Genomic DNA, 13,556 nt, shown 5'->3' on the forward strand with positions numbered 1-13,556 from the left:
CCGTAGATAGCAATTGACTGGTTGGTGACCATTGCAGTGTACAAGGGGATACTGTATCAGGTACTGGGCATGAGCAACAATGCTACAGGCTCCATGCTGTTTGAGAAATTGATCTTACAGGGAGCTCACAGCCTGATTACACAGTGCCCATCTCTTGTTTTCTTAAGTCTTCACAACCTTATATGTCACTGGCAGCCATCATTCTGTACCCCCTGCATCCCTGCCACTTGTTCCGTAAGTAAGATAACGAGGAACAGCAGCACGCATCTGGCTATGTCCTCTGCATTGTTTAAATCAGCAACACTAACAAAACTGTAGAGTGGCAATCCTCTAACCAGAGTATGTGTCCGCCTACCTCACCAGTCTCCTGGCAACGCTAATGTTATGCTACCTCCCATTCTCCGCTTTGTTGCGAGCGTGACCCTTTTGCTCTTCTGTCAGTGGCACACAGGTTTCATTGTGCTGGGTTACAGCTGCTTTCCTCTCCTGGTTACTCATGCTGCTTCCTGGCTTCATTTCTAGAGTGATTTACAGGGCCACTCCTAAGAGATGGTAAGCACTGTTAAATCCCCTTCGAGAAAATGAAAGCCAAGGAAAGATGGTCTCTTGGTTAACACGCTGAACCGGGCCTGGAGACATCAGGGCTCCATTCCTGGCAGTGCTACAGATTCCCTGTGGGATCTTGGGTAAATCACTTAATCTTTCACTGCTTCAGTGCCCACCCTTTGTCTGTCTTGCCTGTGTAAATGTAAGCTCTTTACAATGGGGAATGTCTGTGTCTCATAATACAAATAATAGTCATTCAGTGTCTTGAAGGAGTGGGCCCTGAAGGAGATTCCTTCCCTCTCTCACGGTCTCTTACAAAGACAACCTAGTGTGGGTTTTTCTTTTTATTATGATATAAAATTATATTCAATTTTAATATAAATCTTTTTTTCTACCATTGTACTTAGATACCTGTAGTTTTTCTGTTCATTTCAAGGGCTGTTTTCCCAGCTTTCTGCTCTTCTGCTGAGACACAAGTTCACAGCACAGCTGCTCCTCATGCTCCACCTTAGTTTTGCCTGAAGATTTGGTGCTTCTCTGTCTCCCTTTCATTGCTCAGCATTTTTCTCCCACTACAGCTTGAACGCTAGTGTCACTCCATCCCCCATGGGGAGCATGCTGATATTGACCCGTACATCTCGGAAGATCTTCTCATTGAGGTGGTGGAGGCTTTGGGTTTCCAGATCGTTCTTGCTTGGCTTCAACACTTTCCCGTGCCATAAAACCTAGTGTAAAAAAAGAATCCCGTGTACACAATCACCCTTACGTTCAAGGTGCATGCTACATCTGACCAGGCTGTGGATGGCACTGACAGTCCAAAGGGAAACGTAGGGTCAAGAGAGAACTTTCTTATTAGAGTTTACAAGACTATGGGCTTCTCTACATTCAGAGTTGTAAGTGTTTAACTAAAAGTGTGATTTTTAAACTGATGAAGTTTAAAAGATGCAAAAGGTTGCGTGGACACACTGCAGTTTAATCCAGATTTATTTCAGTTTATTTTAAACCCATTCAAAAGAGGCTGGAGCTAAACCAACATAAGCCTGGTTTAAACTCATGTAAGTCTATCCACACAGCCTTTTTACAAGCATGTGTTGACAACCCCTTTAACTGCCTTTTGTTAGGCCTTGTCTACACCACAAAGTTTTGCTAGCATAGGTATGTTGGCTCGGAGGGGGGGTGGGTGGGGAAGCACACCCCCAGCCAATATAGCTAAGATGGCAAAACTCCCAGTTTAGACATAACTATGCCAACAAAAGACTGCTTCTGTTGGCTTAGCTAATGTCATGCAGGAAGGTGGTATTGCCATGCTGGCAGAACTCCTGTTGCTGTATACAGTGTCTCCAATAGGAGGCTTGGCTGGCATGGCTATCCCAGGCCAGGCTGTGGTAGTGTAGAAAAGCCCTTGATTATCACAGTGTATCAGATCACAAAGTAGTTGGACAAATCAGGAGTTTGGTTGAAGAGCATTATAATATTTTGCATTTATACTGATAACGCACCACACAGCGGCAGCATACTCCAGTGGGACTGGGAGTCCAGAGTCTATTCCCTGACTTTATGACCTTTGGCAAGTCACTTAATCTTTCTGGTCCTGATTCAGCAGTCCATCCCTATTCAGCCTACCACTTAAGCACATGCTTAACTTTAGGCATGTGCTTGAATCTCATTAGTGTCAATGGAACTTAAGCTTAAGTGACAGGTTGAATAGGGACAAACTCCAGTACATATGTAAATGCTTTGCTTAATTTGGGCCTCTCTGTTTTCACATCTATTTATTGGGAACACCTATACCCAGCTACTCTCATAGTGTGCTTTGATATCCTTGGGAAGAAGGTTCTATAGAAATGCAACATATCTCAGAGCTCTTCGCAAATATGAAGCCTCAGCTCAGCCCTTACAAATAAGTTAAGCCTAATAGAAATAGGTAGACATATGAAAATGTATAGACAGTCCAAAAACAACTAACACTGATCCCTCTCTTTCTTTTTGAGATATACACTTCAATAGTTTCTCTTAAGTATTTGGAAGTCACTTGTAACATGATGATGAATAAAGCAAATGTAGTTTTAGGTATTATGAACAGTTTACAATTGTAGAAGATGCCCTGTAGAAGGATATAACTGTTAAATATCAATATCCTACAAAACATTCTGTAGGTAATACATGAATAGCTTGATAAGATGTTGGTATTCTGCACTTCGTGTGTGTGTGGGCTGAAGTGTACATATATACAGGTTAATGCAAGGTCCTTTTAGTTGCTGCAGATATTAGCTGCGTGTGTCATTAATAGGTAAATAGAACAATCATGTCTTTTTTTTAATCACATTTATATAACTTGGAAACTGAATGCTGTCTTTGGGATCTATGTCCCCTGGGTCCAGGTTGTTACTGGAACTATCTAATGTGACTTAAAGTGGGGGTTCCAGTGGGTTAATACTTACATTAGCAATGGCTATGATTCCCCCTTTCCTTACAAGACGTAAACATTTTTCATAGTACTCATTGTAACTCTGTTTATCTGAATCTATGAAAGCAAAGTCATAGGTCCCAGCTTCACCGTCTGCCAGTAGTTCATCTAGACAGGAAACAAAGTGTGTTGTGATGCCCTGGTTTAACGCTGAATAAAGGGATGAGACAATCCATGTGTGTCAAGGCTCAGAGTCTACAAGGGTCTGGAGAAGCTTACTATCCAATTTTAAAAGCAGCCAGAGCCATAGTGTAGACTGTAGACATGATACTCCTAAATTTGGTTGAGTAAGAGCAGGTCAGGATCCTTTAAACTGGGTTTACACTACTTCTCCTGTTAGTTTTAAAATCAGCTTAGCTGAACTGGTTTAAAAGCTGGTTAGAAATTTTCTCCCTGTAGAAAGACCCTGGATGTTAAATGAATTTTCAGATTGACCAATCAACTGCTGACCACAGTGTTGTAAGTTGGGTCATGCAGAATTCTTACCCAGAAGGCCTTTCGTGGACTTTGCCTGAACATGCATAACCTTTGTGTAATCACAGATGGCAGCAAGTGGTGGTCACCCAGTGGGCTTTTCTCAGGAGTCTCTCATTCCATTTTCCCTTTTTTGGGCCAAAACAAGCAGAACTGGGGTCTGTTAAAACTTTCTTACGCTGCACTCTGGCTGACAGCTCCACACTGGAACTGTCAGCTGCAGAGACCATGGCTGTGGTCCTCCTGAAGGCACTGGAAGCTGAGAGAGAAGTACTTGGCTGTTTATAGCCACACCCACCACCGTCTGTTTTGGGAGGGGACCCCATTTGGAATCTCACTCCCCATTGTAGCATCTCAGTAGTGACCTCCACAGAGGAGAAGGGGAAGAGAGATAGGGTGTTGAGAGGGTATGAAGGAGCAAGGAGCTCATGCAAGTTATCTGCCCCTCTCAAATTGCTTTGCACCCTCTTGTTTTGGAGAACAACTCATGAGGCCTTTTCTGCATGGGGTTAAAGTCAGCAGACAGCCCTGTTGTTATCAGAGTTTGTCTGGGTATGCTGGAGAGCAGAATGTGGCCCAGACAGGGCTAATGTTTGTGCCAGAAGAGAGTGGGTGACAGGCCGCATTAGTCTAGCTACCAGGGAGGACAGCAGCATCAGTCACACTAAGAAGACACTGCCCCATGTGCTAGACTGCTGCTGGACAGTTATTTCTCTTAAAGACACTTCTTCTGAAAAGCTGAGTGTTGGCAAAGCAGCAGCATCCACTGGTGGAATAGATCATTGGCATTCACAATGGGAATAAACCGCTTTTCTGACAGAAAATTTCCCTCCCTAATGCTGCTCCCCTGTGGAACAGTGCTTCCTATTCTACAAACTTGCTCTGCATCTGCCTCTTCCGTGGTCTTGGAAGGCTTTGCTTCCTCCTGACCAGGAATACCAAACTGAATTTCCCCAGATCAGAAATGTCCTGCCTCTGATGCTTGTACGCTAGCTTCTCGACTCCCTCTGCATCTTTCGCTCCTCGGAGAAGACTTTGCTTGCCTAGAATAAACAGATAATCACTTAGAATAGACACTTCATGGGAGAGAAATTGGGCTTTGTCCAATTTAAATCCATCTTAAGCAGCTTTCCCTGTGATAGAATCAGCAAGACAATACCTCTTTTAATATTAAACACAGCAATGGGTTGAGTGGGTAAGTGACCAATCTAACAACGGATGGTGGACGAACAGTTATCCACTCTCTCTCTCTCTCTCCCCCAATATCCGGAAACAGCTGAACTCTTCCTAAATTTCCTTTATATAACAGAGAAGCTGCCCACTGTGACTGATGAAATTGCGTGTTCACCTTTGCTACACAACTCCTAATCTCAGACTTCACATGAGGGACTTCTCCCCAGCCTAGGTCTTCAGCCTGTACTTTTCATATGTGTTATGTTACCTACCAAGTGTTTGAATTGCTGGTTTATACCGCAAGTCTATTTTATGCTCCACTCCTGCCTGAAACGAAAGAGGAAAGGGATTTGATGGAAATAGTTGTGAAATATCTTAAAGTGGGACGCACTCAGAAAAGTCACCATAAAACTGGAGATCCCATACCTACTCTCCCTGTTACTTCCAGAATTCATATAACATTTGGTCGAACAACAGGCCAAGTTTACCAAGTTGCCTCAACTATACTATAGTGCCTAAAGTGAATGCTCACATTCAGTGACACTTGGATTTGGGTGGATAAGTTGGGTAACCCTTTAACTACCTGATTCTTTCCTGCAGCGGCCACATATACACGTCTGAGACTTAGAGGGAAGCAGAATTAAGCCCTCCTGGAACATACTCCTACAATTCTGAGCACTCCTATTCAGAGCATGCAGCATTTAGGGACGGGCAGAGACTATTTACCTCTTTCCACAGCGGCTTTCCAATACTGATGTAATCTTCATTTATATCGCAGGCAACGACTTTGCCATCATCTGGCAAGACTAGTGCCATGTTTAAGGTATTATAGCCTGTAAAAACACCTAGAAAACACATGAGAGAAAGATGTAAGACTCATTTGACCATGAAAACTGATTTAACTGTGAACAAGAAGGGTTTTTTTTATTAAAGAATAAAACCCTCAGAAGAGCTGAGGATCCCAAATTACTCATGAATTAATGCTGTCCATCCCATTACCATGGTAGCATTGTGTAGCTGCTGAAGCCCAATGGACTAGTGGTTGTGAACTCGTTAGTTCTCTAGCTAAATTTACAGCTTTCGTCTGTCAGGGGTCTCCTGGCCTCAGAGTACCATCTTGTATGGCATGAGTTTGACTTTAGGGCATCTCTGAAGGGAAAAAGGAAGAGGAGGGAAGGGAGCCATGGCCAGCATAGCACACTGAATCCTCGTGGGCTGTGTCTGTTGTTCTCTACCTGCAGTAGTGGGCAGCTGCTGTGGATTCTCTAGCCCTGAAAAACAGGGGCTTGAGAATCTCCCTTAGGTCCACCCAAGCCAAGCCCTTTCACTTGGGCTTTGCTTTCTTCTTCCGCTTTTGTCCCATGGTGCTTTCCATGTAAGCCGCTCACACTGCTGTACTGTCAGCCTTGAATTAGACTTCACCACACCCGTGAGAGGCTGCTATTATCCCCATTGTACAGATGAGGAAACTGAGGCAGGGAAGTCAGGGTCAACACTTTCAGGCATGGCCACTGATATTAAGTACCCAAACTGTGTCCCCTGGGGCCTGATTTCTGGAGGTGCTGAGCACTCACCACTGCAGTTGATGTCAGCGGGGGCTGGGGATTTACAGCACCTTTAAGAATCAGGAACAGGTGTCTCAACTTGGGCACCCAATATCAGTGGTCACTATTGAAAATTTGACTTGCCCCAGGTCAGAGGCAAGAAGCTAACTGAAGGATCCTGCTCTGACCACCTCCCATCACCCTTGGTGTTCTTTGGTAGGCTTGGTGAAGCAGGGAATTATGCTGATATAGCTTCCAAATGATCGGTGTTGGGCCATGCCCTAGCAAATGTGCATTCTTACCTATTTCAATAGCTTTCTTGGCTTTGATGAGTTTGGCCAAGTTTGCCATAAGCTGGGCCTGGTCACAAGACACCATCATTCTACTCCAGGGATGGTCCAAGGTGAGCTAGCAAAGGAAATGATACAAAACTGAAAGGAAGCAGGAAAAGTAAAACTACCCTGAAGTTGCTCTTTCAGGCAGACCTCAAGAGCCCAATGTGATCCTCAGGGTGAGGACAGCATTGGGGTTTATTATTACTGTTGATCTCAGAGAAGCAATTTCTCTTCATTTACCAAAGAAGATACACGTATAAGCAGCTACCATTGTTGTGGGCAAACTTAACAGTGAGGGTAAGTAACCATAGGAGCAACTTACGTAGGGATAGGGGGAATTCTCTGTTACTTGAAGTCTCAAAATCAAGATTGCTGTCTTTCTACAAGTCACGCTCTAGCTCAGCCAGAAGCTATGGGCTTGATGCAAGAATTGCTGGCTGGAATTCTATGGCCTTCTATGACTAGAGGATCATAATGGGTCTTTCTGGCCTTAAAATCAACACATTTGTTTTCTACTTAAATATTTTATATAGGGAGCAATGCAATGATTATGGAGGGGTAGTTTAGCCCAGTGGATAAGGCCCTGCCCTGCCCTGTCCTGGGACCCAGGAGAGCTGGGTTCTATTCTGGCCTTCTGGGTGCCATGGGGCAAGCCACTTCAGTAGTGGGAATCAGGTACTTAAAGAGCTTTGAGACTCTGGGCCTTAGATACCACTACAAATCTGCATACCAGTGGATAGAGAAAAGGCAGTTCTTTGGGGACTAGCAGATCTATGTACTAGACACAGGCACAGACAATATTGAAATGCCTCAATCTATTTAGTTTCACAAAGAAAAGGTTAAGGGGCGACTTGTTTACAGTCTGTAAGTACCTACGTGGGGAACAAATATTTAATAATGAGCTCTTCAAGCTAGCAGAGAAAGGTCTAACATGATCCAATGGCTGGAAGTTGAAGCTAGACAAATTCAGACAGGAAATAAAGCATGCATTTTTGACAGCGTAATTAACGATCAGAACAATTTACCAAAGGTCGTGGTGGATTCTTTATCACTGATCATTTTAAAATTAAGATTGGATGTTTTTCTAAAAGAGCCACTCTAAGAATTATTTTGGGGCAGTTCTCTGGCCTGTGTTATACAGGAGGTCAAACTAGGTGATCACAGTGGTGCCTTCTGGCCCTGGACTCTATGAATCATGGGACATTAATAGCAGTACTGTATACACACCACGCTCCACAAAACGTATCTTGAGAAAAACACTGACCAGTCGCAGCTTCTTTAGGACTGGATGCTCCCGCAGAGAGTGATCCAATATGTATTGCCATAACGGGCTCCCTTTTCCAAGAAGAGTCTTGGATGATCGGGAAATTCCAAAAGCTAAAAATGGATATTTTTTACCTATAAAAAAAATTAAGATATTAAAAGGTTTTGTGTCTCAATGGAAAAAGTTTGCAATGACCAGTTATGCCTTGAGCAAATAAAGACCAAGAAAACTGCCACTGAAGGCTAACAGAACCTTGCTCTGCAAACCCCCTCTAAAGCGTCTGTTCAAATCCAGCCTAGGTCTGCAGTGACTGTAAGCTGACGCTGATGTCGTTCAGTGGCTGATTTTGCCATGAGACGGCACGTTTAATTCAAGGATCTCAAAGCATTTTTCCTAATAATATCCCTGCTTTACAGAGGGGCAAACTGAGGCACAGAGAGGTCTGGTGACTTGCCACGATGACCCAGCGAGTCAGTGACAGAGCGAGGGACAGAACGCGAGCATCCTAGTCCCTGTTCCTCTGCTCAGACCATGCTTCCTCTCACCCCAGCTGATGGGAGAAAATTATCAGCTGCTCTTCTCACCAAAAGAAAAAGCCAAGACCAGGATGCTAAGATGGCAATTTCCAATGTGCTTAGGAGGATACATGTCTGTCTGCAGTCATCCTGCAAGGGGAGGGCTGAGACAGCTCACAGCAGATTTGCTAAGCCCTGGGCCTTTTAATCCTGAGCAGAAGAGCTAATGGGAGGTGTGCTTTGCAGCCTATTGTAGTGCAGTGGCGTAGTGGGTTATACAGACAGACTGGGCCCTTAACAGCATTGTATATTTACTGCCAGAGCGTAGTCAAATCCTGGCCTATAACCCAGTCCTTGTGTTCAGTTCTTGCTAGAAAAGGTCTTTTGGAGAGGACACTCTATCTTGCTATTCACTCTGAGTAGGTTCTCATGGATACATAAAAACAACGAGGAGTCCGGTGGCACCTTAAAGACTAACAGATTTATTTGGGCATAAGCTTTCGCGGGTAAACTCCCCCCCCCCCCCTCACTTCTTCATGCATCTACATGATGATGCATGCATCTTCCTGCAACCCAATCTTCTTCATGCAGCTACCCCTCTGATACTTGGCACCGTGTATACATAATGCAACCACAAAATGGGGTAGATGTTTGCTTTTCCTGTTCAGCTTATTGAGAACAGACAGACAGTACAAACTGTGAAGCTAAAGCTCAGATCCTGATTTTCCTATACGGGGTCTGTTTGGAGCCTGGACTCTGGCTCACAATATTATGGAAATAGGCGCTAGTTGCAAATTGTTGACAACTCTTGTGAGTTTCACAGTATTTGGTCTCTCTTTCCCAGCTGCAATCACATGATTCCAAGAAGAAAAGGAGTACTTGTGGCACCTTAGAGACTAACCAATTTATTTGAGCATAAGCTTTCGTGAGCTACAGCTCACTTCATCGGATGCATACTGTGGAAGCTGCAAAAGACATTATATACACAGAGACCATGAAACAATACCTTCTCCCACCCCACTCTCCTGCTGGTAATAGCTTATCTAAAGTGATCACTCTCCTTACAATGTGTATGATAATCAAGTTGGGCCATTTCCAGCACAAATCCAGGTTTTCTCACCCCCCCCCTTTCCAAAAACCACACACACAAACTCGCTCTCCTGCTGGTAATAGCTTATCCAAAGCGACCGCTCTCCTGCTGGTAATAGCTTATCCAAAGCGACCACTCTCCTTACAATGTGTATGAAAATCAAGGTGGGCCCATTTCCAGCATAAATCCAGGTTTTCTCACTCCCCCATCCCCATCCACACACAAACTCACTCTCCTGCTGGTAATAGCATATCCAAAGTGACCACTCTCCCTACAATGTGCATGATAATCAAGGTGGGCCATTTCCAGCACAAATCCAGGTCTTCTCACCCTCCCCCCCCAACACACACACAAACTCACTCTCCTACTGGTAATAGCTCATCCAAACTGACCACTCTCCCTACAATGTGTATGATAATCGAGGTGGGCCATTTCCAGCATAAATCCAAGTTTAACCAGAACATCCGGGGGGAGGGGGGGTAGGAGAAAACAAGGGGAAATAGGCTACCTTGCATAATGACTTAGCCACTCCCAGTCTCTATTTAAGCCTAAATTAATAGTATCCAACACCTACAAGATCTCTATCAAGCATTCTTACAACTATAATACCCACCTGCGGAAGTGAAGAAACAGATTGATAAGAGCCAGAAGAGTTCCCAGAAGTCACCTACTACAGGACAGGCCTAACAAAGAAAATAACAGAACGCCACTAGCCATCACCTTCAGCCCCCAACTAAAACCCCTCCGACGCATTATTAAGGATCTACAACCTATCCTGAAGGATGACCCAACACTCTCACAAATCTTGGGAGACAGGCTGGTCCTTGCCTACAGACAGCCCCCCAACCTGAAGCAAATACTCACCAACAACCACACACCACACAACAGAACCACTAACCCAGGAACCTATCCTTGCAACAAAGCCCGTTGCCAACTCTGTCCACATATCTATTCAGGGGACACCATCACAGGGCTTAATAACATCAGCCACACTATCAGAGGCTCGTTCACCTGCACATCCACCAATGTGATATATGCCATCATGTGCCAGCAATGCCCCTCTGCCATGTACATTGGTCAAACTGGACAGTCTCTATATAAAAGAATAAATGGACACAAATCAGATGTCAAGAATTATAACATTCATAAACCAGTCGGAGAACACTTCAATCTCTCTGGTCACGCAATTACAGACATGAAGGTCGCTATCTTACAACAAAAAAACTTCAAATCCAGACTCCAGCGAGAAACTGCTGAATTGGAATTCATTTGCAAATTGGATACTATTAATTTAGGCTTAAATAGAGACTTGGAGTGGCTAAGTCATTATGCAAGGTAGCCTATTTCCCCTTGTTTTTTCCTCCCCCCCTCCCCCCCTGACGTTCTGGTTAAACTTGGATTTATGCTGGAAATGGCCCACCTCGATTATCATACACATTGTAAGGAGAGTGGTCAGTTTGGATGAGCTATTACCAGCAGGAGAGTGAGTTTGTGTGTGTGTCGGGGGGGGGGGGGGGTGAGAAGACCTGGATTTGTGCTGGAAATGGCCCACCTTGATTATCGTGCACATTGTAAGGAGAGTGGTCAGTTTGGATAAGCTACGACCAGCAGGAGAGTGAGTTTGTGTGTGTGTGTTTTTGGGGGGGGGGGGGGGGGGGTGAGAAAACCTGGATTTGTGCTGGAAATGGCCCACCTTGATTATCATACACATTGTAAGGAGAGTGATCACTTTAGATAGGCTATTACCAGCAGGAGAGTGGGGTGGGAGGAGGTATTGTTTCATGGTCTCTGTGTATATAATGTCTTCTGCAGTTTCCACTGAATGCATCCGATGAAGTGAGCTGTAGCTCACAAAAGCTTATGCTCAAATAAATTTGTTAGTCTCTAAGGTGCCACAAGTACTCCTTTTCTTTTTACAAATACAGACTAAGCCTAAGACTGTTACTCTGATTCCAAGAGACTCTCAACTTTTTTTTTTTAAAGAAAGTTTAGCCCTTATTGTTGCAGAGGGAAAAAAAAAAAAACTTGAACATGGGACTCCTAAAGGATCAGAACCCAAGTTTTATTTTTCTGCAAACCTCATGATTTGTAAGCCAAATCTCACGATTTTCAATGCTTGGGGCTAGCTATACTGCAGGATGCGCAGCATGCAATCTTGCCCAATGTGCACAGGGTTTGCCATGGATTCCGATAAGTGCTAATCCTACAATGAATCTGCTAGTGCAAACCCATGCAGAGTCCTAAGACAGGCAAAGGAGTCCACCCGAGTCACTCTCATTGCAGGATCAGGATTTTATTTGGTCTCCTGCCTCAGGCAGTGGCCAGCTTCTGACACGGGAAGGTGAACCAGCCAGCGTGCCCCTGGGCAGTGCTTGGGGACTGGAGTAAGGGGAATTCCTTCCTGAGCCCATGCCCAACCTGGGAGCTGTCAGCCTGTGACCTGAAGCATAAGATTCCATTACCCTCGTTAAAATGGATATTGTTAATCTCCAGGCCTTTTGAAAAATTTAACCACAACCTTTAAGTCTATAGAAAGCTCTCTTCTCTCTCCCCCTCGCGCTCTCCCTATACAATATTCTGCACCTTCACTTGGCTAACATTCTAGAAGCCAGCAGTTTTAAGGCCGGCGCCGTCAGCCCTTTTTCCTCTCCGCTTCCCCCAGCATCTAGTAAATTACTTTCTCACCCACGCGCGCGCGCACACACTTTTTTTTTTTTTTTAAATGGGTGGTAAAGTGCGGCTGGATGGAGCACACTTGGTGGTTGTGCTTTGAATCAGAGCGCTGCCTCCTTCTGTTCAACGCGAGCTCACTTCTGGCCCTGGGTCTGGGAACTGGGAGGGTGTGGTGGATTTTATAGATCCGAGAAGAAAGCAGCGCTTACCTGCTAAGACTCCAGTAGCAAAAGCAACCCCTAGGACTGCAGTTCCAATGGCCATTTCTTTAGTTATACTGAAAAAGGGCATTTTGGGTAACGGAGGAAGAAGGAAACAGCAGCAAGATTCAAAATGGATGTTGTTGGGTGCTGCAGCTTTAAGACCAATGACTAACTCACTGAGTGCATTAGGGTTCCTCAGCTAGTAAGCATCACGTGTTTGCAGGGCCTGAGCAAGCATTGCAGCCACGTGATGATCACAAACTACAGTGGGGAGAGAGCAACATCTACAGGCAAGAACAAACAGGGCTTGCTGTAATTCTTTTTATTTATGAGCACTGGCATCTTACAGTGGAGAAGCGAGGCACTCTGAATGAGGCATGAAATCATCATAAACTCAGGTTACAAGTCAGTGCTTGCAAAATTAGCATTTAAATGTTCTAAGGGAATCCAAAGCAATCTCCACTGCAATTGTGGAATCTAATTTTGCAATTACTGGGGAATCTCTGGTTTGGATTACAACAGCCTCAGGCTCTGGGAGATGAAAAAATAGTTAGCAGCGTGACTATAAAGGTCTGCAATATTTATTGTTTTATAGGCAGGGTGTTTGTTTCTGTTAAGATGAATAAATAACTTTGCACCTAGAGGGTCTCAATATTAAAGAAGTTGGTGTAAAATACTTCCAGGGTCTGCAAGACCCAGCTACGTAGGGGCAGTGTGGTCGGGCCATTGGACTGAGAGATTTGGGTTTATTCCCAGCTCTATAGTGACCTGCTGTGTGACCTTGCACAAGCCACTTCTTTTTCTTTCCTTCCCCTCCCACCCTGTGTCTGTCTGTTTTGATTGTAAGCTGTCTGGGGCAGGGAGTCTCACACTACCTGCATCTAGTCCAGTGGGGCTCGGACAGAAACTGCAGGTGCTACTGTAGCACATATACAAATAATAAATAATGCAGCACCTTTCACCTGAATCCCAACTGTATCAAGAAGTACTCTGTAATAGAGTGGCCTGCTTTGGTAAGGCCAAGAGGCCAGGTTCTAGCTAGCCCTCTTCAGTCAGCCCACCCTGTGCCATTCTTAGTTTCCTTCCATTCTAAGGGGACTGGACTAATTGGGGCCAGGTGACAGCCTGAAACTCTGGACCCTCATAAAAGGGCTCAGAAAAGTCTGTAGAACTACAGGGAACAAGTTAGGCTCTTACGGAAAGCCTGGAAGTTGGGTCTGGAAGGACTCCAGGGAAGAAGCTTGCAAGTCAGGGCTTTGTCTCAGAGGGGAT

General features: G+C 44.7%; 1 protein-coding gene across 1 annotated transcript; it reads right to left on the reverse strand.

The window, feature by feature from the left end:
- Nucleotides 1–859: 859 nt before the first annotated feature.
- COMTD1 (catechol-O-methyltransferase domain containing 1) lies at nucleotides 860–12,454 on the reverse strand. Its single transcript, XM_073353188.2, has 7 exons — nucleotides 12,291–12,454; nucleotides 7,804–7,937; nucleotides 6,507–6,612; nucleotides 5,387–5,505; nucleotides 4,933–4,987; nucleotides 2,988–3,121; nucleotides 860–1,271 (listed from the first exon to the last, which is right to left on the reverse strand). Exons 1-7 carry the CDS (start codon nucleotides 12,370–12,372, stop codon nucleotides 1,119–1,121), a joined length of 783 nt encoding a protein of 260 aa, XP_073209289.1. The 5' UTR covers nucleotides 12,373–12,454; the 3' UTR covers nucleotides 860–1,118.
- Between the last annotated feature and the right edge of the window lie 1,102 nt (nucleotides 12,455–13,556).

The sequence above is a fragment of the Lepidochelys kempii genome, chromosome 7 (assembly GCF_965140285.1).
Source record: "Lepidochelys kempii isolate rLepKem1 chromosome 7, rLepKem1.hap1, whole genome shotgun sequence".
Taxonomy (NCBI): Eukaryota; Metazoa; Chordata; order Testudines; family Cheloniidae; genus Lepidochelys; species Lepidochelys kempii.